At 42.1% G+C, this 27,974-nt stretch overlaps 1 protein-coding gene across 4 annotated transcripts; it reads right to left on the bottom strand.

Annotated features, from left to right (window-relative positions):
- Positions 1–187: 187 nt before the first annotated feature.
- Positions 188–27,592, bottom strand: srrt (serrate RNA effector molecule homolog (Arabidopsis)). 4 transcript variants are annotated; one of them, XM_057820215.1, is made up of 20 exons: positions 27,288–27,415; positions 26,893–27,014; positions 26,538–26,666; positions 26,311–26,454; positions 21,850–22,038; positions 18,783–18,952; positions 18,533–18,708; positions 14,070–14,177; positions 13,825–13,978; positions 13,598–13,749; positions 13,433–13,494; positions 11,389–11,467; positions 11,072–11,263; positions 10,822–10,986; positions 10,597–10,750; positions 7,229–7,422; positions 1,797–1,953; positions 1,571–1,663; positions 1,397–1,496; positions 188–482 (listed from the first exon to the last, which is right to left on the bottom strand). In XM_057820215.1, exons 2-20 carry the CDS (start codon positions 27,009–27,011, stop codon positions 407–409), a joined length of 2,613 nt encoding a protein of 870 aa, XP_057676198.1. In that variant the 5' UTR covers positions 27,012–27,014; positions 27,288–27,415; the 3' UTR covers positions 188–406. The 4 variants fall into 4 exon arrangements, with proteins under 4 accessions (XP_057676198.1, XP_057676199.1, XP_057676197.1 ...); XM_057820216.1 differs by lacking the exon at positions 27,288–27,415 and adding an exon at positions 27,444–27,592 and having other exon boundaries at positions 190–482; positions 13,825–13,975; XM_057820214.1 differs by lacking the exon at positions 27,288–27,415 and adding an exon at positions 27,444–27,592 and having other exon boundaries at positions 196–482.
- Positions 27,593–27,974: the final 382 nt, after the last annotated feature.

Genomic DNA, 27,974 nt, shown 5'->3' with positions numbered 1-27,974 from the left:
ACATTGTATTAATTTCCACAGATTTTATTTGCTGTAGAATGCTCATTTGTGTTTGTTCTTGACAAAAGAGTGTTTAACACTATACCTTTTTAAATCCATTTTAATATTACTGTACACAAATATATTTGCAATTCCTGTTTAACCCACTGGAGGGCACCCTATCTCTCAACTACAAGATTTTCAAGCAGGGTGAACGGGTTCACCAAACACTTGGACTGAATATGAGCCAAGCTTCACATTGCATTACAGTAACTTATTAAAAAGAAATGTTTTCCAAATCATGTTTTGACAGAGCTTTATTTGAGTAGCATGTTATACTTGCTGAATCATTACACCTGAGACGCTAACAAAAACACTACATTACACGTGGGCGAGAAATGAGGACTCAAAGGGCCATGGGAACCTTCTAGAAGAAGTCCATATCATCTGGTGCATCCAGGTCGCGATATTCAATGATGTTACGTGGATCACCCCGTGACATTCTGAAATCAAAAAGGGAAAAATTGTCAATGTCAGGCATGAAATCTTTCACCTTTCGGCGAAATTCGCCGTTTTGTAGGTATGCAAGCGGGGAAAGCAGCACAAAGCCAAAAAATCCACCTGAGTGGCTAAAACTGACTTATTTCAACGAAACAAAGAAGGGTACACTGTTGTGTCTTGTCTCTTCAATGCCAAGCTTGGCTGCACGTGGGCCGTGAATGACCACCTAAAGCGCCGTCACCCAGTTGTAATTTTGGAAGACAACAGGAGACAATTACAAGCTGGCAGAACGAAAGTCCATCTAACTAACTAACGACATGTTTTATTGAAGTTGCTAAGCCTGTCGTGATATGCAGTGAGTCCATTTATCGCACGGTAAATAAAAATGAGGGCGGTATCTTCACAGCTGCGTTTTATCGCTGCGCGCGTGTGTGGTGATGGCATACGAGACAACAGTTCCTTTCACAGATGTTTATTGGTCATCAACACAACGTACAATTAAAGTTCAAAAATACAAAATAAGGAAATACATCTATATTAAACACTGTAAACGTTAGCATTGCTACATTGAGACTAATGGGGGAAAAAAGACAACCTACTGCTAAAAAACATGGGCCGTCTTCTCCAAAACGCAAACTTGCGGTTAAAAGGTGACAGTTCAAACATGAAATATCCCTTTTTCACTGCCATCCCTCTTGCTTCAAACGGATTGGACGTCTATTAGTGACTCATTTCAATTCACAGCAGAAAGTTGAAAATGGCTTGTTTTTCTGTTTATTAGTTTTGTAGAAAATTCAAACAATTTTCTGATCAATGTATCGCCACATCGTGAGAGCATCGTTATCGTGAGCCTTGTATCGCAAATCGTATCGTGACGTACCCTGAGGCTCCAACCCCTCATAGGTGGTGATCCTACCTGATGTTACGTGGCTTTCCAAGGTATCCGCCTTGTCCGCGGAAGTTGTCGTAGTTTCCTCGACCGCCTCCAAAATGATTGGGGGGATAAGGCGGTATGCCTGTAATCAGATTGAATTAGGCTTTACTGTAAACAAAAAGGAAAAACAACTCGGCATACAAATTAAGAACATACTACCGTAGCCCATTAATGGAGGGCGGGGCTGCACAAAACCCATCGGACCCTGGGGAACTTGGGGAGAAAACGGCATGTTTGGAGAAAGCAAACCTGTAGGGGGAAAAATGAGACCTTAAAAATAATCTCATATTCTTAGAAAACTGCCAGATAATCCTTTCATTCTGTCAGCCTTTCTGAACAAGATTGTAATGGAATGTGATCAGTCAACTGCTGACAAGCCCACCTTGGCCCGGAACTGGAGGAGGAGGAGTTTTCATCTCCGGCAGAGACGGCCTCTTGGCATCCATCAGGAAATTGTTGAAAAATGCCACCTCCTTTTTCACCTCTTCAATTTTTTCCCCATGTTTGTTCAGGATGTGCTTTCTCACAAACTCAGGGCCCTGAACCGGTGAAACATGAGTCAGAGCAGCGATAAATGTGGGGTGGCCAGGTTTTTGTGCTTAAGGATAACAATAAAAATGCTACACTACAAAGGTAAAAACAACTGGTACAGCACGCCAAATCGGTGACTCTCACAAGTCTAACACTAGTGACTAGTCTCTTTACCGGTTTACGGGAGAATAAAACTAGAGCTGAAACGAATACTCGAGCAACTCGAGTTTAAAAACTGATCCAAGTAATTTTATTCACCTCGAGGACTCGTTTAATTTTGCCAGCTCTTAAGCATCACGTTTTGCCCGGACTACTTTTCATGCGGGACAACGCGCTGACGTCACGTGCGTAGAGGAAGAAGCAATTATTTTTAAAAAATAAGATAAAAATTACTGCAGCAGACAGCCGCTACAGACTACGCCGACGTTGCTAAAAACTACGCCCGCATGATGCTAGTGTGGTAGCAGGTAATGTCGGAGGCGTCTCATAGATATAGCATGCATTTAGAACTAGATGCGAAATGACGGACTCAGCCGCATATGGGCAGCGTTAGTAAAAAGCCGCCATCTTTAAGCAGTAGACTTCTCAGCGCTAATAAATATAACGTTACTATCACTCGCTCACGTAACGTTAGCCCTTCGGAGGGCTAGGTTTCTATTGATTATGACCACTGTCGATGCGTGGCTAACGTGTCTTACATACAGGCTTTATTTAATCTGTAAGAACACAGCGCTGTAGAGTGATGAGGGTGTAAAATTAAAACATAATAAAGCTAACTGTCAGTTTTAGCTCAGTAGTCATTGCTGAATAAAACACCAAGTAGCACTGGTCCCTAATGAGCTCCAATACAGCAGGTATTATACATTTATTTTGAACACTGCAAAAACTCAAAATCCTATCAGTACTTCCAGTTTAGACTAACTTAAAACTTAACTAGAACTTAAAAATAGCTTGACACAAATGGAAATTCAATTGAAACACGTGGGAGAAACACGTAGCTTTCAAGTGATGTGTGTTATCAAGCGTAATTACATTTTTAGGTAAGAATGTTTTTTTTAATAAGATCTCGAAGTTTTTTGAGTGAAAGCAGTGAATTTTTTTTCTAGTCACATCTGAGATGCAATTGTTGGCTGTTTTCAACAATGTACATCGAAAATAAAGACATTGATTGACTGAAAATGGTTCAATATTGGATTAAATGTCTTTTTTTTCTCATGTATATTTATAATTGCTCTTTACCTAAAAAAAAAAAAAAAAAAATCCGATTACTCGATTAATCGATAGAATTTTCAGTCGATTACTCGAATACTAAAATATTCGATAGCTGCAGCCCTAAATAAAACATTTCGATAAACATGACCCCGGTTTTACACCAGGCGCATCTGCTGCACATCATCGTCAAGCAGTGAGTGCACACCAGTTGCGGAGTGGCTGCGTTCAGACACATCCCAGAAGCGTTTAAATGTGTCGCATCCGAAACAAACGGCAATTTTTTATTTGCCGCAAGATGCAACCCACCTGCGTCAATCACACTAAGTAGGATCGGGCAGACCGGAAGTCACTCGTGTAAAAATACAGTGGATCTGGTCGATTTTCAAAATACAGTGGTACCTCTACATACAAAGTTAATTCATTCCAGAACCTTGTTTGTAAGTTGAAATGGTCATATGTCGAGCAGGATTTCCCCATAAGAATACATGATAATTCCATAAATTCGTTCCACAGCCCGAAAACCTACACTAAATTCTGAACATATATTGATGTTACTATAGCAAATATCACTTACAAACAGCAAAACAAATACATTATGAATTAAAATCAGAATAATAGTATTAAATAGCAATAATAATAATAATACCTGTAATAATGTAACAAACCGGGTTCTAATGTGGCAAATGTGTTTGCGTGGTGTACTTAAACGCATCGCGCGGCTTACTTGATAGAGTGAGCCTTTTTAGTTTCACTTTGTTTACTTGCTGCGGGGCACACTAGGCACAAGTTGATGGAATAAATAATTAGAAACTAGAGGTGTGACAAAATATCGAAATGGTGATATATCGTGATACTTTGTATCCCAAAAGGTTATTGATATGCTCCTGCCAAGGATCGGGATATCGTTTTAAAACGGTGTCAATGTCTAAAAATAAATAAAAATAAACCAACAAGTTGCTAACAAAATCTTCCACCATAATAGTGTCTCAGTTAACTCTAAGGTTGCATTGACGGTGCTCGACGCCCAATCCATTTAGACTGGGAACGTTCGTTCTTTCGAAATCAGAGCGTTCACAGGTCACTTGTTGTTCATTTTAGGGCATTTACAGGTCATTTCCTGTTGAGTTTGAGTCACTGCCTATTCATTTGGGTGATTCCCAGGTCACTATCTGTTCTATAACTCAAAATAAACAGGAAGTGACCCATAAAATACCACAAAATCAACAGGAAGTAACTGAAAATTAACAGGTAAATGACCTTAAATGGCCCAAAATTATCTCATTGCCTGGCATTGGCTGCCACTACCGGCTATAGATGTTCAATCCGTTTGAAGTGGGAGGGATGGCAGCGAATGAACAAATGTTAATTCGCTGCCATTCAATCGTCCAGTTCAAATGGATTGGACGTCTACTAGTGATAAAATCAATCCAATTCACAGCAGAAGCTTGTTTTTTTCTGTTTATTAGTTGTTTGTAGAATATCCTTGAATGATTTTCCGACCAATGTATCAATAATCGTTGTATCGTCATATCGTCAGATCATCGTTATCGTGAGCGTTGTATCGCAAAGCGTATCGTGAGGTACAAAGAGGTTCCCACTCCTATTAGAAACCTGATGAAGCTAACGATTTCTTTAGTGATGTTACCACAATAATAATTGCCACCTTAACTTATAAAGACTGGCGAACAGAGGAGGACCATCATAGACAGTCTACAACTGTATTGTTTTTTTTTTTTTTTTTTTTTTTTTAAAACCTGTCCTGTTCAGCTGTTTGACACAGAGAATGGAAGTCTAAGTGCCCGGATTCTGAACAGTTTTAATGTTTCACATTGAGAGTCTGACATACTCCCATTGTGATCATTCAAAATACCTTTTTATTATGACAAAGCAGCGAACAGGAAGGGATTATGGGGGGACAGAAGAAAAGAAATACAAGAGAAGAAGGAAAAGAAACACATACACAAACAACAACTAGAAATACATTGAACATCTAAACTAGTTACTAATATGCTGGTGCTATCGTCAGCGAGATGTATTTCCGGTTTACACCATGTGGGGGCCTATTGGCCAGTGAAAGAGGAGAATGGGGGTGGGGGTGTCTATAAGCCTATAAGCTAAGTGATTGAAAGGGGTAGAGTGTACACAAATCAGTTCTGTGATCTAGAACTCAGTAATCGTGTGAATCTCTTATGAGTGTAAGCCCGTTGGCGACCAACCCTACGCCGCCGCATCGCCAATCCCGGCACCGGGACCCCCAACCCGAGCATGCCCTACCACATCCAGCAGCACGCAGGCCCCACCGGGCGCGCGACAGCCACGCAGACGGGCGGAGAAGCCGCGCGGGCGCCAACCCAGGGCCACGGCCCCCACCCAGCCAGCCCGGGGAGGGAGGGAGGGCGGGGGGGTGGGGGGCCATGCGCAGCCCATCCCTCCTCCCGCAGCCCAGCAAAAGGAGCCATCGTCCCCCCACCGGGACCCAGGGTGGTCCCCCGGGCCACCCGCGCACCCATCAACCGGCCTTCAGGGATGGCAGGAGGGGACGCACCACCAACCCCACGCCTACACCCACCCCCGCCCGCCCACCCGGGCCACGAGCCACAGCCACAGCCCCCCAACCGGCATGGCACGCCACGGGACCCCCAGCGGTCCACCAAGCCCCAGGCAAGGCAGGGTCCCCCGCCGGTGCAGGCGACACCCCGCTGATACACCGGCGCCCAGCCAGCGACCCGCGACGAAGCGCAGGGCGGATGCCCAGCCAGAGAAGAGAGGGGAAGGCGGACTACAACTGTATTGTTGAGCGAGCCAATCACGGATGCGCACCCCACGCTCATATTTTTCTATCATATCTATCTTCATGTCAATGGTAACAGTAAGCATCAACTTTTTTTCTTTTTTTTTTCCCCACCACCTGAACTAGCATCGTTGGAACCCATGTCAATTTCTCTCACAAGTGCTGTCATAGATGGTCGTATTTAGAGCATGTCGTCGGATGTAGAAACAAATGGCTAGTCAAATTTTACGTCGGATGTCGAAAAGATCGTGTGTCGAAGCGATCGTATGTCGAGGTACCACTGTATCGCGATTAGAGATGTCCCGATCCAGGTTTTTACACTTCCGATCCGATCCAGATATTGTTTTGCACTTCCGATCCAATACAGATACTGGCCGATACCGATACCGGCCTATCTGAGCATGTATTAAAGTTTAAAGTTATTTATTCCTTACTTAGTTGTCAGACTCATGTTGAAAAGGGTTTTAGTACTCTTGATAACAACTAGCCAGCTGAATCAGGTGAGTTTGAATAACACACAATGGTTGGTAACAAGAAACTGACCTGTTTATTCAGTGATAAACAAAACATTTTAAATAACAAACAGAAATAGCATATTCGGTCAGTAAAATGTGCAAATAATATTGTAAACTGTCTTAAAAAAAGCAAAACACACAAGCAACCTAAGTGGAAAATAAACTATTAACTCAGCATCAGTTCTCTGCTCTTGAACAAATGTACCAAGGCTTTAAAAAAATCAGTGCAAATAATACTATTTTAAACCAAAAATGGCTTCTACTCCCCAATCTTCTCCACACTTTGTTGCTCCATCTCCATCTATTCTACACACTCCCTTCAGCTGTTTGACCTGGATGCAGTCCCAGCATGATGGGGAGATATTTTTTGACAAACATTTCAAGATGCTCAGGTGACAGCTGATAAACTTTAAATTTACATTGCAGTCATAATGTAGGAGATGCCACGGAGGTAAATTGGGAGACTGTAACACTAGTGTGCTGAAGGTGTGCCGTAAACGCGGACCGAATTTTAGGGAAACCAGAGCAAAAACTGGAATAGATTATGTAAGTCGGTGCGCTGGAAAACCGGATTTTCAGAAAACTGGATCAGGAGTCTGGGTCAGACTTTTTCCGTGTCGGCCAATCCGATACCGATGCGCGTTTTTTGCGCATATCGGCGGTTGATCCGATCCAAATATCGAATCGGGACAACCTTAACCGCGATATATCACCTTTCCAATATATTGTCAGACCCTAGATGCCATATTTAAACAAAAGGCTCACCTTGAATTTCTTGCCGCTAAGAGGGCAGAGCCACTTGTCCTTCCCGAGCTCCTGCGTGTTGGCAGAAATAAATTTCTCCACTTCCTCGGCTGGGTCTTTGCGGCCCATCTTTGCTGCTTCTTCATCAGACAAGGTTTCTTGTGTACTATACAGAGTACTCAGCTTCTCCTCCAACACCTTCTGCCATTGTTGCACTAATAGAGACATGAATCAAACAGATTGTTAATAAACATGATGATTTTCACATTAAGGCAAGGAATTTCCTGTCCACTGAAATAATATTTAAGCGTTTATAACAATCGGAAGGATGTTGATGCGTTTCATCAGTTTGAGTGTTATAAGCTGTTTTATGCTAAAGTTACTATTAGAGGTGTGCAAAATTTCCGATTCTTAGATTATTCGCGATTCGGCCGTGGAAGATTCGAGAACGATTCACAAACATCCAAATTCCGATTATTGAAATATGCCAAGTAAAGCAGAAGTACGACACACTCAGCGCGCCGCGCGGTCTTTGGTACGCAATTAGGGACGGAGCGAGAGTAGCTAAACATCATGCTTCTCATTACCCGGCCCCTCGGGTCACGCCAATGCTCAACTCACGGCTCTAGCTCAACTCATGCCACGAGATAAAAAAACAACAACAACATACCTGACTGCTGCCGAAAAGCTGCTACAAGCCACATTATGTTACGGTAGATATCATTTATATAGGACTAGATGCATTATAGCTTCGGTATCGTTACCAGCACATCTACAAAAAACTAGATGCGGGCGTTAGTAACGGCCGCCATCTTAAAGCAGTACACTTCCCTGCAAGGCTGTTGTTGCGAACCTTCCAAGCGAACCTAATTAACTTTTTATCTAAAATACTCCTAAATCGGTCAAATATTGACTTGAATCTATCTTTCAAATAGTTTTAAAACTTTTACATGTTGAAAGTAGACAAAAGAGAAATTATGGAATAACAGGAGCAATTTTAACAACTTTAACGGTTGATTCACAACATTAAATTAATTGAAAGTAGTTTGAAGCTACTGATATAGAATGGGGACTGGAGTTTTTTTATTTACTGTTATTTTTGTATATTTGTTTACTGCTATATGTTAACTTGATATTGAAATAGTAGTTTGGTTTAGCCTGAGAGGATTTTTGAACAATTTTGGAACTAATGTACAAAACAAATTAAAAAAAAAAATTTTTTTTTAAAAAGGAGTGGGGTGCATCAATAATCGTTTTATAATCGAATCGGAGCCTCTGAATCGTAATCGTAATCGAATCGTTAGGTGCCCAAAGATTCCCAGCTCTAGTTACTATGTGGTCAATCAATGCAAAAACAGTTTTGGCAGTAACTCTGGATAATGTATCAACCTCAAAAATGGCAGCCAATGAATTAAAGACAATCACAACTAGGTGGATTAACTGTAAATTATACATTTTAGCATGTGTGTAGATTTCAAGTGCTGTCATATCCAAAGCGTGGTTACGCACTTAATAAAATGCTCACATATTGTGGATTTGGCAGACCAAACACTATAAATCCTAAGTATCCCACTGGGATCCAATTAGATAAAAAGGTTGAGGAGTCAATGCGTTCAAGCACATAAATAAAGCATGATCGATGTCTGCTTTCAAGGGAAAGACAACATGTAGTATAAATGACCTTCACGTCAAAGACAGTTGCTCAAAGTACTGAAGTATGAAAAAGGCAAATTTCTTAAGACCTCTGCTAATAGAGAAAATGTTTAAACACAAAAAACAGATTTTCTATTTGGTACTGATGGGCACAGCCATTTTGGAATGTCAGTTATACCTTCACACAAATAGACTAGAGTCAAGAGGCATGTGATCATGAGTTAGGGTTGTCTCGATCTCATATATTTGCACCCAAGTTGGAGTCCAAGACACCTGATTTCGAGGATCTGCAGATAATGATTACTGATCCGACACCTCGGCAGTTTATTTATTTATTTATTACAAAACATACTTTTTCCTTGTTTCTTTTGACATTATCCTTGTCTGCTTTGATTATTTTGTAGCCATTAAAGAAAAGTCTTAAAAATATTCTAAAAATGTTGCGTCGTACAAATCCATTTTGTTTTGTTTTGTTTGACAACAGACATCCTCGTACATCTTATTTTGTTGCTTTGTAGCTCTTCAATAGAAAAAAATAACATTTTAAAAACCCGGTCTTTTACACCGGATTCCGATCTTCTGAAAATGAGGTGATCAGGCCAGATTTCCGATCACAAGATAAGATCTGGGACATCACTAATCATGACTATTAGACGTTAAGAGGATAGGTGGGGAATCTGGGATACTCACATTTGATTAGCTAAAATAGACATGGATTTTTTTTTCTTCCCTAATGGGTGTCCACTTCCTAAAAATACTAGCTTTTGTTTACATTTTTTCCAACTGCTAAACATAAAAAATAAATAAATAAAATAAATAAATAAAAAAAAATAATAAAGTTTTTTCAAATGACGAAACAAGACTCTTAGGCTAGGTTCATACTACAGGTCTTAATGCACAAATACGATTTTTTGTCATATCTGTTTGATTGGCGTGCCTGTTCAGACTGCCTTTGCCCATTGAGACCATTCAAGCATTACGCATGTGCACTAATTCGCAGTCTGACACGCACTGAGCAATAAGACCCGCATGTGCAGAAGCATCAAAACAAATGGCCACACATGCTGGCTGTCATCCATCATTCCAGGGATATCATATTTTGCTTTACAAAAAGATGGACACAAATAACAGACATAAATAATCCCCGTTTAGGCTTATATTCAAAGTTTATACGGATTGATAGCATGCATGCACTGTCCGTGCACGTCACACACACATACGGGCAGTTTGCCCCGACTCTCGGCCGTGTAAGCAATCTTGAAATATTGCTCATATAGAGCAGAGAGAAAACCGATCATTCTCAGGCTTATCCTCAACGCATTTTTATTTTTTTATGACTGTTGTCAAGCCCGGCCCTTCCCCAAAAGCCGTGTTCAATGCAAGCTAGGCGCTAATAACGCACAGCTGCACCGCTAGCGTAGCGTCTCTCTCGCTCTTTGATAACGTAATTGCTGCATAAATTCAACTTTGGGAGACTTGACAGTACAGACCGCCGTGACATTCTGGAAAAATGTGGCCCAGATCGGATTTGAACCACATACGAAAATGACCTAGATCGGACTTGAAATGGTCCAGTTCTATGAGACTTGTCACGTTCAGACTGTCAAGTTATTGTCTCACTCGAGTCAGAAAAACCCGAAAAAATCGGATTCGTGCATTAAGACCTGTCGTATGAACCTAGCGTTAGTTGTTCTTTTCCCTTTACAGCTTCTTTCTAAATCACTAGGAGCTCTGACCTTCACCGTGCGAAATGCGGTTTGGGGGTACGGGTCCACGGACGTGGATCATGCCACAACGGTTAGGCATCTCATCCTCGCTCGGATATTCACAGGCATTGTAGTAATCAATGGAATGCACGATGCGCAGATACAGAATCAAATGGTCCAAAACCTGAGCAAGGAAGAAACATTCAATAGCAACGAATTCAACAATAGACAAGAAGGTAAGTTTTCCGAGCAAACCTTGGCAAGTTTCTCATCCTTCTCAACAGTCATCTCGGTTGAATGCCCCTCCTTAGCGTTCTCTTCCTGATCCATCCCACCAGAGCCAAGAAGCTCCTCCTCCTCAGCGCTTACCTCCTCAATCAAGTAATCAGTGATATTTTTCAAGATGGGATTTTGAGTCTTCTAAAGGGACAAACATATTGAAAAGAACCAATAAGGAACTGGGACATCTCAATTAAAAAATAAACAAGAAAATATTGTGAATTACTTCTGTGCTTTGTCCCTCTTCCTGGGCTGGGTTGCACCACAGCTCTCCTTTTTCATCAAGAGAGTGAATGAGTTTGGCAGCCATTTTGATATCGTTGCGAACCACCTGCTTGTGCTGAGTGATACCGTTCACATTGCGCACCCTCCGCGCAAGGTCCCTGTTCACACTGGGGGCCAACTCACAATCCCGCGGCTAGAAATGAGCGCAGACGAGATGGTTTAGTGTCCAATGCGTCTCAGGAATGAACAAACCTACCAAAGTCTCATATTACTACAGTGTGATCATAAAGCATGGAGGCTAGCTCTCAATTCACTTACACGAATGTTCTGCAGATTCCAGCAGACCTCTTTGATGTTGACACTGCGGTCAAACGTCACCCAGCAGCGTCTGTAAAACCTACAGAAGCATTCGGTTAATTTTAAAAATACTGTAATCAGGTATAGTACTAACTGACTTACAATTGCCACAACTTGGATATTATTTTTTTAAACTATAACCTGTCAAAAATAACAGTCACAGAAGCTAATATTATTGTAAAAAGCTGACCTAACTGACGCCAATTCAATAGGCCACCCCCCTTGGAAGCTCACAACACTGAAACACAACTATGTACAGCAGAGGCGGTTGCTCTAAGACTGCAAGGAAAGCTCAGTTTCCCCCAAAATGGCAAAAAAAAAAAAAGTGATCACATGTAGTTATACTGTTGTGAACATGTCATTGACTAAATATGCGCTACGACGCGCTCAACCTTTATTATTAGCTTCTTATCACTGGTTTAAATGCAGCTTACTTTTCATTCATTCATGCTGCTTCAGTACTTTAAAGGGCATTATAATACTAAGGGGCTGTGAGATATCAATAGAACCGTTATGTGGCAAGATAACAAATATTAATAAAGTTAACAAAAAAATACATCACATTCATGAGCAATTATCGAAAATAGATCGAAAATTACGAACATTTCCGAAAGTATTACGGAAACAGCTGAATGGGGCGGGGACGTCACAACAAGGAAACAAAAGGTCGAGGCAGGTGCCATTGTTGTTCATCGACGAGAGAGTTGCGTTCATGTTTTATCAAAAAAAAAAATCGCTAAAATGGTTCAAACCTGTCATGCTATGTGGTGTACAAATAGCCATTTGTCGCAATGGAGTACCCATGACTTACCGAACACGAGAAAAAGAGCTGGACTACGCAGACAATGAGTAAAGTTCGTCCGTGCTAAGAGGGCTAATTTTGCAGACCCAGCCTCCGGCACGGTTTTGTGTGGTGCACATTTTACACCTGAAAGCTATTCGAACTATGGACAAATGAAATCAGGTTTTGGTAAGAAATTGCTGCTGAAAGCAGATGCGGTGCCCACCATACACGCGCAGCCACCTAAATGTCCCGAGATATCAAGAAAGAGGACGATGACTGCTCTGATGAGACCAACCAGGCAAAGCAAAGGAGGGAAATGGCCAGAGTGAGTACTCTTTTATAATAAAAAACATATCACGCATTGGATATAGGACTGGACACATCGATAAATTATCGCTCGTAAAATATGTAGAACAAATCCTCTAATCCCATTCATATTTGTGTCGGTTGGCAGAGCGAAAACCTATGATAGCACAATAAATTATTCTATACATTACTTTATTTTCGGGTCACGGTGTATCAGCTTCACAAAAAGAAATGCAAAACAAACCATTCGGTGTTTCCCACACGATCTGTTGCCGGTGTTTCATCAGTGTGATTGCTCCCCTCAATGATCCTTTCATTAGGTTACATTGGGTTTCGTTTGGGCTCAAATTGATAACCCAAAACACCAAAGAAAGGTTCATAACTCTCCTCGTCACCATTAGAGGAACGTTCGTTACGTCGGATTCGTCGCTGTAACTAGAAACAACATTGTCCACCATCATCGCCGCCATTCAGTACTCAGCACTGAGCCGGTTGTTTCCTTGTTGTGACGTCATGCACACAATATGCTAGATTTCCGGGATCTCGGGCGCCGGTCGTTTTAGCTTGACAATCGATCCAAATTTCTATCATTTTCTTGGTGTTGCGATGTGTGTAATTACACGAAGTGACATGATATGAATCTAAAAGGCATGCGTTTATGGATAAATGATGGAATATTAGCATTGCCCCAGGTGTTGTAATACCCTTTAAACAGTGCGGGCACGGTGCGTCTCCAGAGTTGAGAGGACATTGTTCCACAAGAACGAAACGAGATGAGTCATTGGCTATAGCCTATGGTAATCCCGCCCATCGGACGTTGTGCGTCTCTGGGGGTCTATGGGCAGCAGGCAGTGCTCGGCTGGGCCAGACATTGCCTTTAAGCATTGTAACGAGAGCTGCTTTTACATAACTAACCTGCGCTCTGGATGGGGGTCAGCTAAGCACACTCGCAGGAAGCCAGGGTAGCGGCGACACAGCTAAAAGTAGAAGGAGGGTCAGAAGTACATGCTTGAGATCAACGCACAGTGATCAGCAATGAGAGATTGCTGAGTGCTACTTGAAAAAATAAAATCAACTCACAGCAATAATCTCAGCCTTGGAAATGGTGGGAGCAATGCTTCTCATAAAGAGAGAGCAAGTCTTGTGGAGAGGCCGCGGTTTTGGAGTGTCATCTTTAACCTTTTTCTCCACTTTCTCTTCATCCTCTTCAGCATTCTGCTTTATTTGTTCCTCTTGGACACGAAATAGCCGCATACTTGTGTGTAAGTGGACGGCGGAAATGCTTTTCACAAAAGTTAATTTCTCACCTGCGCCTTCCTCCTCTTTGTCTTCCACCTCTTCTTTCTTCGCCGACTTTTCAGAGCAGACAGAGTTTGAATCGGATTCAGAGTCTGAGTCACTTTCAGAAGCGCTGGCTTCGTCGTCGCTGTCTCCGCTGCGCTTCCTCTTTCTTCTTGGCTGCTGAAGTCATAGTGAGATAATCATAGAGCAAGTGACGGGCATGCGAAATATTCTTATTTCCTTTTAAAAAATTGGCCAAGATGACAAGAACCTTCTTGGGTTCAGGTATATTGTCTTTGGCTGCTTCCTTCTCCGCCGTCTCTTTGACAGGTTCCCCTTCCTCAGTCATTTTCTCAGTGGAGGCAGAATCACTCTCGTCCTATGAGACATTTTTTTGAATGTCAACACTAAAGTACAGCAAACTTTTTAAAACAGTCACGTGTGAGTGAGCTAGCCCAAAGTATATACCGTATTTTCCACACTATAAAGCGCATCGGTGTACAAGACGCACCTTCAATGAATGGCCTATTTTAAAACTTTTCATACATAAGGCGCATCCCACTATAAGGCGCAGTAGTAGAAGTAGTAGTAATGGTTGGGTTTGCATGACATATTCACTAGGTAGAGCTGTGCTAAGGGAAATGTCATCCCATGATTAACCAGTATTTATTCATGTATAATGTGCATCAGATTAAAATGCGCACTATCGCCTTTTGAGAAAATTGAAGGATGTTTTGTGTGCATTATAGTGCGGAAAATACAGTATATTTAAGCTTCAACAACTAATCGATTAAACTGGATTAATAAATTAGTCGCCAACTAATTTGATAATCGATTTTTGCCAGCAGCTATGAACAGTCTTGTTTGGATCCTTGTTTGTGTGTAATGCGGGGCTGCCCGTGCGCGCGTGCCAGTGATTAGCGCAAGAGAGAGAGAGAGTTCAGTGCAACACTCAGTAATATAACTGATTCAGCAACCCAACCTAAGTGTTGAGAATTTGATCATCTTCTGTGTTGTAGAGCCAGTATGGCTGTGTCAGAGGTGAGTAAATGAAGCCAATTGTATTGTTTGTTGATGAGTTTTATTTACTTAAAACAATACAGTCGTAGACTACAGTTAAATCCATAAGCTGTAATAAGATATTATTTTTGAAGAAAATAGTCATCCATTTTGTCTTCATTGTTACTTCCAACATGCCTAAAACAACTTCAAGTTACATTGTGAAGGTAACTGGAAAAAAAGACATTTATCCGATTAAACGCTTAATCATTCATCTGATTTATCAATTATAAAAATAATAGTTAGTTGCAGCCCTAATATATATTGTAGGGTGTTTCAGGAATATCGAAGTGCGACAATTTTGTCAGCACGGGTTTGCCCGGGCTCCTTTCCTTGCAAAACTACGTCTGCAAAGTTTTGGCAAAATCGGCTCATATTTAGGGGTCGCGCACTTTGACCATCTGCATTGCTCCTTTAGTGAGTGTGGGCAGAGTTGAGATTCCGCTCTCATCCTATCCTGACTTCTCTCTCCCTCTCCTTCAGGTCATGGCCAGCACACGAAGTAAGAGCCTCTTGTGGCTCTTAGACAAGTCTGCGAAGCCAGAATTCCTGGGATCCCGCCTACCCTCTCAAGATGTTCTTCTCGTACTCTTATATCACCATCAGGAGCTCCGAGAAACCCTTCCTGAGGCCCTCAAAAGCGTGTCCTTAAAGCTGCACGAAGTATGGGGGAAAGCGAACATCCCAGTGAAGGCAGAGTTTAGGATCCGTCACAACATCAAGAGCCTATATACCGAGTACACGAGCCTCAAGAAAGACCACAAACGGACGACACCAACAACCGTGATGAAGAGGGAAATTTGGAAGGGGGACCTGCAAGAGCTCTTCGATATTGCAAGTGGAAAGGCCGAACTGATGGACGCTGTTCCGGATGAAGACTTGGCTTTCCTGGAGCTACAACGGGAAAACCGGCAGTCCTCTTCAATGAGCAGTGTGGATAAGATTCATGTGGCCGCCGTCGTCAGGAAGACAGAGGAAAAAGAAAGCAGAAATGAGGAAGAAGAAGCAAGCGAAGAAAGTGGATGAGATGTTTGAAAAAGTCGAGTTGGGGTATTCCTCCTCAGCGTCATCCACTTCAATGTCGGACGACACCGACTTCAAAGGCAGTCCATCTCCAGAGAAAACTCCACGGAGGAGTGTTCCCTCCAAGAATCAAAATCCAATGACTCCAGCGCTCACAACGACATGGGACCGAGAGAACTTGTCCAGCAGGCAGGCAGCGACATCCTTTGTCGCTGCAGCCTTAGCCCTGGGGCACGATGTCTTGGAAATTGCAGCCTCAGCCTCTACGGTACATCGGATGAGGAGGAAGCATCGAGAAACCGAAGCAAGGCACCTGGATGAAGAAGCGTTCCGAAGTCCCCCTCCCCTTGTTCTCCACTGGGATGGGAAACTCATCCCAAGTGCCGCCTCTTCTCGGACTTCGGAGGAGAGAATCGCTGTTGTTCTGACTGGAGCAAACTTCGAGGAGCTTCTCGGAGTACCTGTGTCTGTCGATGGGACTGGGAAAGAGGTGGCAGCTGCCGTCCTACAGCTGCTGGAACCGCATGAAAAGACAGCGGCCATGATCATCGCCCTATCCTTTGACACAACTGCTTCCAATAGTGGTATGATCAGCGGAGCGTGCATCAACATTGAAAGGGCCCTTGGGAGACCCCTTCTCTGGCTGGCATGCAGACACCACATCTACGAGCTGCTGCTGAAGGACACCTTCGAACTTCTCTTCGGACGACCATCAGGCCCTGGTATCCCATTTTTCAAGAGGTTCCAGGACAGGTGGGACTCCTTGAACAAGGCTTCCTTCAGCACCATCGATGAGGATGAGCCCTTGGATGCATGGAGTGAGGCCCAGAGGATCGAGATGGTCGAGGATCTGGAGCGGGTCATCAGGGATGGAGTACACCCGAGAGAGGACTACCGCGAACTTCTCCAGTTCGCGCTTCTCTACCTTGGGGGAGGGAAGGAAGACACGCATCGGTTCAGGGCCCCCGGTGCGTACCATCAGGCAAGGTGGATGGCCAAAGCCATCTACATACTCAAGCTGGCCCTGTTCCACAAGCAGCTTGATTTGACGAGGGCGGAAGAGCGAGGAGTCCATCGCCTGGCCAAGTTCGTCAGTCTTCTGTACGTCAAGTTCTGGCACGAGGCACCCATCGCACGGTGGGCCCCAAAGAACGACCTGGACCTGCTGCAGACTCTCTCCCTCTTCCCGGATGAAGAGCTGGGCTCAATAGCGGAGAAGGCTCTCCGGAGGCACCTCTGGTACCTGGCGGAGCAGGGGGTGGCTCTGGCATTCTTTGATGAGAGGATATCAGCCGCTGACCGAGCTGAAATGATCAACAACCTGGGCCGCCCAGCCACTGAAAAGGGACTCAAGCGGATCCAGGGAAAGACGCGCACCACCTTCCCCGGAGGACTTCCCGGACTCGTCACTGGGAGAACCCTGGAGATTCTTGGTCTCCTAGCGGGGAAGAAAGCCACTCTCCAGAACGCTGAAGAGATCGTGGAGGACCCTGACACACGGCAAACCGTCTTTGGCCTCCAGGTGGTCAATGACTCTGCAGAGAGGGGCGTTGCCCTGATCCAAAAGTTCCAGACCCGCTGCAGAGATGAGGAACAAAAGCAGTTCCTCATGAAGGTGGTCCAACACGACCGAAGAGCCGTGAAACGAACGAAAAGTGGAGTGATCGCTAAGTTCAGCACGTGATGCCGTATCGCCCATCAATGCCCCTGTGTGGGAACAGCACCGCGATAGAACACATTGCGGCGACAGGCCAGTAGGGCGGCCCATCAGGTAGCCCTGGAGACACAGAACCGATGCTGGCGAATCCTGTTGTGACTGTGCGTTTGCAGAATATTTCACCCTTTGAATGCTCATGTTCTCATTGTTGTTGTGGGATGTTCATGTTCATCACCGTTGTTGATGTTGCGACAATAAATATTGTCTCAATGTCTGAATGCCTCTTCAAATAGGTTAGTTTCAGTGTTGGTTTTTATCAGACTTCCTTAATCTTTCAAGTGAATATCACAGATGTGCGCACTTTTTGCTCTTTTTTTGCTAATATTGAAAGGGGTCAATCTGCGCGACCAGTAAATATTAATGAATCGCTCTAGTTTTTTTGCACAGAGTGTTTTTTGGTCAAATGGAACTAGGGGGAAGCCGTGCTGACCATTTTCAAAAACTTTTATTTTCACCCCATGTGAGATGAAACACCCTAATATATTGGTATCAGAAGGCAAATAATGGTATCGGTACAACACTAAATTTCGAATGAACTCATTGGGTGCCATTGACTGTGATAGACGTCCAATGCATTTTGACTAGGAGGGCCAGCAGCGACCGTTCGATCACTCAATGCCAGTTTCCTACATTGACCTCAACATGTCAGGATTTGAACCCTTAGCCAATGGAGAGTCACGGTTTAAGTGACTAGCCCCGTCCAGTGTTAAAACTGAGAAGTGCAACAGAATGTAGGCTGAATTCTAACTTCTTGTGCGGGCTATATTCAATGATATTTTCATAATTTGTTATGGACCAACAAAAACTGGGCAGCAGTCCGCAATTGATTCTCTTAAAAAATCTACCTTACTAAAAGTAAAACGTAAACTGGCAATTGATTCTATTTATACATTGTCAATAACATATGCTGCAAACACTAGCAAAAGCAGACATACTTTTTCACTCTTATCTTTTGCCACTGGAGGTTTGCAGTCTCCATCCATGTTCTTGTGATCGCTTTTGGGAGGTTCAGCTGCACCAGATGCCGATTTTTCCCTCTCTTCCTCTTCCTCAGATGGCATTTCCAAGATGCGAAGATCGTGATCTGTTCCTCCTTCCATCTTTATAACCGCTGCAAGCGGAAAAGAGGAGGTCACTTTAGATCCTGACAACCCGAAATGCTGAGGAGTTTGACAGAAGCCTTACCAGCATCCAGGACCTTGATGATTGCCGGCGTCTGTTCGATGTCCAAAGAGAGGTTATCGAACCAGCCGTTCTCCATGAGAAACATGAAGACATTCAGGCGGTTGCTAAGTGCTCGCAGCGCCTCGGACTTAAGTCGACCGGCCTCTTCTGGGTGGTACTTGGACCTGAACCTGCATCCAGAGTTGATGGTCCGCAAGAACAGCAGGGAGGGAATGGCGAGGGTCGGGATGAATGGGATGCACAAATTAGAAAACAGAGATTAGATTGGAAAACTGGGTGCAATTGCAAATATGATAAGCATTTTTATCATGCTGGAAATTGCTGGAACTAAATTAGGGAAATAAAACAAATACTCAAATGAAATGAAATAATCATTGTTTCAAGTCTTACATACTTAAGACTGTAATCATCATGGTTTATTGGTAAACAGTAAAGTTGGAGATCAACTCACCACAAGTGATGAAAATAACAGCAAAAAAATAAAAACACAGATTGAAATGATCATTTAGTGAACTACAGTTACCTTGTGTTCTGGCACTTTTTTTAACAAAATAAATACAGAGAGGTCTCCTCTGTAAGAATGGGCTCCACTTCACCCCATGGGTGTTTCTGTATACACGTATTGCGTTTAGGGATTGGATTTGCTCCAAATAGAAAAAGAAAATGGCGGTGGAAAAAGACCAAAACAAGAAAACTCCTAATCGTAGATCTATCTAACTAAAATCCCTGATACTGTGTGTCTAAGAGCAACTGCATTGTGCGCAGTGCATGCCCTTGCTATCTAAGGCGGATTCTTGCGGAGTTCCATGTTTTCTTGAGAAAGACACGCCGTGGTAGTGGTGGACGAAAGGAGGAGGGAAATGGTTACGTCAAAACATTTTTACAACAAATCTGTGAAATAGGTATAATAAACATTAACAGGACAACTAGAAAAACAAATATTGAAAATCAACCCAAGTATTGAGAGCAAATCATTTATTGGTTACTTCAATTTAGAATACTTGGTGGGCAGTGTTGTTTTTTGTCGCGCTTTTCATTTTTGTCTTAGTCTTTTGGACGAAAATACTTCTTAGTCTTATTCATATTTTAGTCCTTTCAAAATGTGTGAGTCCTTGTCTAGTTTTAGTCGGCGAAATTTCATTAAAATTTCGACTAGTCTTGGTCGACATTTCTCAAAATGTGTTCGTCTGTAAGATTCAAATGTCTTGGTCCAAAAATAAGGGTTTCCAACAATTTCGAATGATCATAGAGAAGCTCATACTGTAGTGTCTACAACGCCAACTTGGTGATGATAATACACACTGAGCAGGAAAAGCATTATTATCAATAAACGCACATCGAAGCCATGAACTGTATGCTAATAAAAAGTTGTCAGAAAGTTGAAGAGGATGATCGTCATGCTAAAGTTGATTCTAATGCTAACGCGACGAGTTACATTTAGTGTGTGCTAAACATGTGCCGATCACCGGTTTCAAGGTATACCGTGGTATGAAAAGGTCAAGGTTTCAAAATTACAAAAATGTTCCAGCATACCGTCCCTAAGGTATAAGCATTTTTTTATTTCCCAAAAATGCAGGGAGAAATCTGTCGCTTGCAGCAGTAAGGGTCAACATTCCCCCACCAGTTGTTGCTCAGTGTCAGTGAGTCAACTGTGCTATACGATGGCTGGAGGAGATGAAACTCCTGAACTTTTGGTATGGGAATACTTTCGGCTACAGAAAAGCTACAGACGGCTGTGGCTTAGAGGAGGAGGGCCAAGTGACATGTAAAACATGTTTGCAGACGGTGGCTGCCGAGGAGGCAATACCTCCAACATGATTTCGCATTCATACAAAATTATAGGTTAGTAGGTACGGTTTCCCACCAGTTACGAGAGTGAACTCCAGTGTGTTTAGTGTGTCTAGCGGTGGTCAACGTGTTGTTTTTTTCCCTCTCTGTCAACTGTCTGTGTTGAGAAAGAGTGTGTGTATAATGTAAACATGATACGAGTCATACACACGTGCTTTTTATGTAAAAACAAACAAAACAAAACAAAAAAATCATTATTTTTGTTGTGATGATAATGTCGAGCTGTGGCTGTGGGTTTAGGCTCACCTAAATGACTCCATTTATTTTAATTTCCTTTTGAATAGTTTTGTTACTTATTTTTTTAAATGTATTTTAACATTATACTTATGTTCCAATTTGCTAATATGTTTAGAAAAATAAAAATCCTGTTAAGCTTTTTTTTTTAAACCCAGATATCTCAAAATAACACATTTTAGAGCTGGAATTGCAATACCGTGATATTTTGTCTTAAGGTTATCATACCATCAGAATAACACCTTGGCACATGCGTGTGTGCTGATCACGCAACACACACCTTTCAAGGCTAGAACAACATTGCATATTACCTTTTGCGAAGATGAGGAAACAATTCTTACCATGTGTTTACAAACAAGCAAGCTGGAGTGCAGCCTAGCTTGAAAAACATCTTAAACTTCGGTGAGGAGAGTGAGGGAGAGGCGATGCAAGGGGACGTAATCCACGTACAATATGAAAATGTCACGCATTGTGAACATATGACAGGAGTTATGTCGCATTTTGGTCTCGTTGTCGTCTCGTCAGACGAAAACTGGCATTCGTCTCATTTTGTTCGTCAAATCGTCGTCATGAAAAAAAATTGTTCATTAACAAAAACAACACTGTTGGAGGGCGAATGCTAAACTTAAGGGATTATGTCTTTTCCCCACAAACAATTGCAGTTTGATGCAGAATTTGGGTTGATTTTCACACAAATAATTCAATTGTGAGCCTGTTCCGACAGCGCTTCAAGTTATTACTGATCAAATTAGATGAATAAATTTGATGTAAAGCACTGGGATTCTAAATTCTTCATTCATTAGCAACAAAAAACAAAATTACTTTAACAAAACACGCCCAGTACGGAATCAGGCTCACACACACTATTGTATTAAATGATCTTGCAATGTGATGAGTATTAGCAGACTGAAAATAACTACCAACATTAACTAGAACTATCAAGACTGACAATAAAGCAGTGGAAGACAAAAAATTCAGGCCGTACCACTCTTCATCTTTATGAGCCAAAAAGAACTCCTGCATCTGCTGTCGACGGTAGTCTAGCTTGTACTCGTTGTAGCGCTTAACCGCCTCAGTCTCTTCCACGGAGTCATCCAGCGATATCAGGAACTCCTTAAAGCTCTTCATGACTGGATGAGGCGGACAGAACTCCATGTCGTGGATGTTACCCAGCCTAATAAAAGGTATATTTAGTATCTGTTTATTATAGCTGATAAAACAAGAAAAATACAGCGGTACCTCGACATACGATCGCTTCGACACACGATCTTTTCGACATCCGACGTAAAAATTGACTCGCCATTTGTGTCTAAATCCAACGACATGCTCGAAATACAATGACATGGCAACACCGCAGAAAAATGCACGGCGGATTTTCTTGTTCAGAGAAATGAACACAGGTTTCAAAAAAGATTGGTACAGGTGGTGAAACAAGGACAAAGTTGACGTTTACCTTCTAAATTAAGATGCAAATTATAGAAAAATATGAGCGTGGGGAGGGCATCCGTGAAATGGCTCAACAATACATCTCCACGGTTCTCCTCCGACCATCGTTCACCACTCTTTATAAGTTAAGCTGACAATTCTTATTGTGGTAACATCTCCAAAGAAACCGCCGGCTTCGCCACGTTTTTCTCATTTATTTCACAATTTATTCAACACAAAACGCCTCCTGTCTGCCGCAATGGCGTACCGCACGCAGGCTATTTTTAGACCGTGACGTCGCATCGTAAAGCGGAAGTAAAGCCGAAGTGGGACATTATAGACCCGCCCTCGCATAGACCCAACGTAAAAAGTGCTACTTTTCGCCGTTAATCTTTCAAAAACGAACATGCCGATCACGCATTGCTTTTTTGGAACTTGTAGAAACGACTCTAGACATTACGACAATGAAGGATGTTTTCTTCATACGTTCCCGGAAACCAAAAACTCGGGAGGAATAATGTGATAACCGAATCAACTTGCGCGGACTTTAACACCAGCTTGGCGAATCCATTCACGTTTCATATGCAGTAAACATTATGTTGGGTTGGCATGGTCTTTCAGAGGACAAAGACGTAAGCCATTTTTATATTTTTACTTTATTTTTTTAGCGTAACGTTGTGCCGTACTGCTTCTGTCTGACAATGAATGACCTGAAAAAAATTACAATGGTATCTGACTGCCACTGTTACCGTTTCTGTTTATTTATATATATATATATATATATATATATATATATATATATATATAACAACTTTAGTAAGGGGGAAGTGTAAATAAATTATAGGATTAAGATGTGTTATCAATGAAAAAATTAAAAGTGTTCGTTGGCTGTTACTGAGTAGCATTTGCGATCGCTATACAAAGCTAACTAAATTACCCCCAAGAACAGTAAGAGACGTAGGACAATCAGAGGATATATAAGAAAGACAGGGCTGATGGTAAAGGATAGCTTGTTGAAACCGGAGAATGTCATTGTCAGTCGCGTCGATAAAAAAAAAGCTAAAGCTATGCTTAGGTCGGCTCGTTTATTTCGTCTTTTTCAGCCTTCGACACTAAAGCCATCTCTTTAACTGAACATTTTTATGTTCTTCCACATCTATGCCAGTCAATTTGGCACCGCAAGATGTCTACAATGAGGGGACGACAGGGGAGCTGACCGGATTATTTTATTGATTAATACCAGTGATTTGCAATGAAACTGCCTAATATCAAAATGTAGTATTGTTTTCATTTCAGAGCAACACATTTGACAACTAGCTATTTACACAACAATAGTTACCAAAAATTATAGTGATGAGCATAAAAACAAAAACACAACAGAGCATGAGGTAAATATGATGTGTTGGTCGTTCCATATTTAGAAATTAAACCTTCGATTTATTTTTATTTTCGTGACAGCAAGCATGCCGCGTTGGCTGGTAGCAGCAGCATTGTATATGTGATCAAGATCATGCTAAAGAAAGTCCGTGCGCCCCCGACCCCAAACCCCCCACAAAAGGAAAATGTTTAACCGTGTCCTAAATCGAAATGCAAGCACGAGCCATGACTTTGAGCCTATAGAAATACGACAAACGACGCGGAAGTTCTCCCTCGCTTTTGCAGCAGCGGGAGGGGGACGAGGCTGGGAAAGCAGAATGATATCGTCTGTCACTCATTTCTGAAACTACGACGAGCAGTCAATGAGGAGCCTGTGTGCAAGAGAGGGAGGGACCAAGCAATGTCACTTCCCGTTCAGTTATACTGCGAAGCGGTCTTTGGTGATTCGTTCGGCAACATCACTTCCCGTTCATTAACCGAACGAGTCATTTGGGCGGGGAGGGGGGTGAGGGGGGCGAACGATTCATTGAACGATTTGTTTGAACGAGTCTTTTTAATGAACGAACTGGAATGGATTCGTCTCCTCAAGTGAACGACAGATCCCGTCACTAGTGTTCTCAAGAAAACATTGAAAGTGAAACTCTCAAGCTCACCGCTCTCTGTCTCTGGCAAGTCAGCCCCACGGTGCATTCAGGTACAGCAAAAAACGTCCGCCACATTAGAACCCGATTCGTTACATTAAAACAGGAATTATTATTATAATTTTTATTAGGCCTGAACGATATTGGGAAAAACTATTGCTGCGATTTTTTTGGGGTTTGCGATATATTGCGATATTATATTGCGATATTAAAAAAAATATATATTTTTTTTTTTCAAGATATTTTCACAAGATGACTTAAATAGCTGTTTGGAAAGACTTTAGATCACCACAGTGTACAGTCATCCCTTGTTTTTCGCGGTTAATGGGGACCAGAACCCGCCGCAATAAGTGAAAAACCGCGAAGTAGCCCACCCCCCCATTTAAAAAATTTTTTTTGTGTGTGTGTTTTTTCTGCCCAGTGTATTTATTCAGATTTAGCATTGGAAAGAGATACATACAGGTTGACCCAAAAAAAAGTTTACACTCAGTTGACTGCTTGTTTAAAAGCCATTGAAACATATCTAAATAGGTTGTCATGCTTAAGTGATTCATTAAGTTCCCTCAATGCAGCTGGTAATCTCTCGTCTCTACAATTCCTGTGCTTCTGCTGAAAATGAAGAAAACTTTAGCTGTACCTGAATTGCTGCGTGCCGGTCTGACACCTACTGAGATTGCAGCAAATCTGAGAATATCCAGATGTGCAGTCTACAAAGTTAAAAAGAAGCTGAAAGATATTGGAACAGCCTCACGAAAACCTGGGTCCGGAAGTGCCGATCTGTGCGGACCAAAAAGTTGATTGACAAGGTGATATGTGGCCACCCCAGAGTCCAGATCTCAATCCCCTGGATTATAGCATATGGGCAACTGTGGAGGACTGCCTGTAAGAAGCCACAAACTTCTGTGGCAGCCTTGGAGAGGTCCATTGTTAGATCTTGGGAAAAGATGACAGCATCCTACATAAAGAAGCGTTCCGCAGGCGCCTGGAGGCTGTTGTGACACTTAAGGGAGGACACATTGAAAAATAGAGTGTACTGTACATGTTCTTTACAATAATGTATAATTTGTGATTCAATTCTAATTCTAAGCTGAATAAACATGGCATTTAAGTTGTATTATGGCAGTGTAAACTTTTTTTTGGGTCACCGAGTATAAGACATGTTTTTTTCTCCCCCCCCAACCCCCCCCCCCCCCCAAAAGTGATTTAAAAAATGTATATAAATAAATGGTTTTCAAGCACTTCAAATTTCATAATTATGATAAGTTTTAAACATAACTGTCCAACCAAATCATTTTTGAACAAGAATAAAGTACTGTAGCAGATAAATGCTTGGCTTTATTAAATGCTTCTGTTTATCTACTTTAGCTGTGACCGTTGAAGTGACATGTAGAAATTTCAAACTCCTCATGATCACTTCTGGCATTTAAATGTCTCCAACGTCCCCACAGTACACACATTCATTCCAGCGCGGCTTCCTTTCAACAAGTTAAACGATGATTGACAGATGCCCGTGTGAAGTCTGCTTCCTTGGCCAGATCAAAGCCATTATTGTGCTGCGGTGACTGAGAGGATCAAAAGGCTGGGAGAGGGAGGGTAGGAGGCTGTGCGCAGACCAGAAAGTGAGGCGTACGTGGATCAAAAAAAAGAAAAACTATCGCACGTGCTTGCGATGGGACTATTGCGCACACGCACATCGCGATGGCGATGTTTAAACGATATATCGTTCAGGCTTCATTTTTATTTTATTATTCTGATTTTGATTTATTATTTATTTGTCTTGATATGTGTAATTGCCATTTGTAAAAGTACCAGCAGTATTTATTAAGGATTTAGTGTAGATTTTTTGGGCTGTGGAACGAATTAATGGAATTATAATGTATTGCTATGGGAAAATCCTGCTCAACATACAACCATTTCGATTTACAAACAAGGTCCTGGAACGAATTAACTTCGTATGTAGAGGTACCACTGTATGTTATATTGGTGCCATATATATCTCTCACCTTGCCTGAATGGGAATACCATGATGAGGCTGCAAGAGGTGCATTTCTGGGTGGCCCCACTGCTGTGGGGGACCATAACTCGGCCCTCCTCCTCCATAGCCCATGTCATATCCGCCACGGTAGGGATCTCCGCCATGGTCATCCCTGCATAGAATAATGTATGAAATTAGAAAACAGAATAAAATATAAATTATCTGTATAGCACAGAGGGTTACAGCCAAACCCACCAATCCCTTCTCATGCGTTTCTGCTGCGGACTCATGTCGTGTCTGGGAGGCGTGAATCTCTCCCTGCGACCTCTGTCGTAATCCCGGTACTCGCCACGGCTTCGCCGTTCCCGGCCCCGATCCCACTCTCTAGTAAATTGAGATTAACAAAAGATTGAATGGCCAGTATTTATTTAAAAACCAAACAACAGCTCAAAATAAGTATGCCAGAGGACAGCAACTCATGCTAAATCTGGAATCTTAGTCCATATTTAATTTGCCGGCTGCTTTTGAAGGCAATAGAGGTCGACTCCATTGAAGGTCGACCAAGATAATTAAACTAGAGCTTTCTCAAAGTTAACATATTATGAGTTACCTGTCATTCCACTCATCTCTATGCCTGTCTTCTCTCTCTCTGGAACGATCATAGTCACTCCTTTCCCGTCTGAATTTGTCCCTTCTTCTGCGATCGTATTCGTCGTCACTGTCTCCCATCGCCTAAAAGAGGAAAACAAAAATTAAAAAAAGTTAAGGGACTTCCCCGTCTCGAGTAGATTTAACCACGTGCACGTGGATGAGTACAAATAAATCAACGGAACATGCTAAGCTAAAATGCTACAACGCTAACACGCAGTCCATTGTCGTTGGCACTGGGTTTTCATTTTCTGTCCAAATTCTGATAAATTAGTTATTTAAGCTCACATAAAGGTAAAACTAGGTGTTATGGGGTAAAAGCACGGCTAGTGTGTGGTTAAAATAATTAGCACGTACTTATTCGTCGACTTGACACACGAAACGTTACCAATTCTTTTTAGCTTGAAGCTAATTATCGACAAATAACACCAAAATTTTCTTTGGAAGCAATAATTCGACTATTATAATTGGGCAATTAGCCGCAGACTTTACGGGGAAAATAGGAATAAATACCTTTTAAAATGTAATATGATTTGATATGCTTGCTTTTTCTTGGTGGCTTCAAGCAGAGAAATCATATATAGCGCTAGATGTGTGAGGTGCTCTGTGAAGCTATAGTGACGGCAGTTATAGCTTTTCAGCCATTTTGTGTCAGTGTCTTTCGATAAACAAGAGTGCTTTGAATTACTTATAATGTGTATTTCCCGTTTATCAAAAAACGTTATAACATCTTGGTTTTTAATCAACGTTAAAGGTGCATTTTTTTTTCTCCGAGAGAGTATTTTCGTTCTGAAAATCACTGCGCTGAAAGAGCCCGCCAAAGAAGTCCACAGCTCTAAGATGGCCGGCAGTTGCTAACGCCCGACTCATACCATACGCATCTAGCTCTATATATGTGATATCTCGTTAGCTTCGTTAGTCTTCCTCAGTTTTTTTTTTATTCGAATATTACAGTTTAGCGCCACCTGTTTTCTAAAATGTGAACTTTTTTTTTTTTTTTCATGATCAACATTCTACCAAGAAACCACAAATAACACTCTTCAT

This window comes from Corythoichthys intestinalis, chromosome 18 (assembly GCF_030265065.1).
Source record: "Corythoichthys intestinalis isolate RoL2023-P3 chromosome 18, ASM3026506v1, whole genome shotgun sequence".
NCBI lineage: Eukaryota > Metazoa > Chordata > Actinopteri > Syngnathiformes > Syngnathidae > Corythoichthys > Corythoichthys intestinalis.
This window is presented reverse-complemented; position numbering and strand designations above follow the sequence as displayed.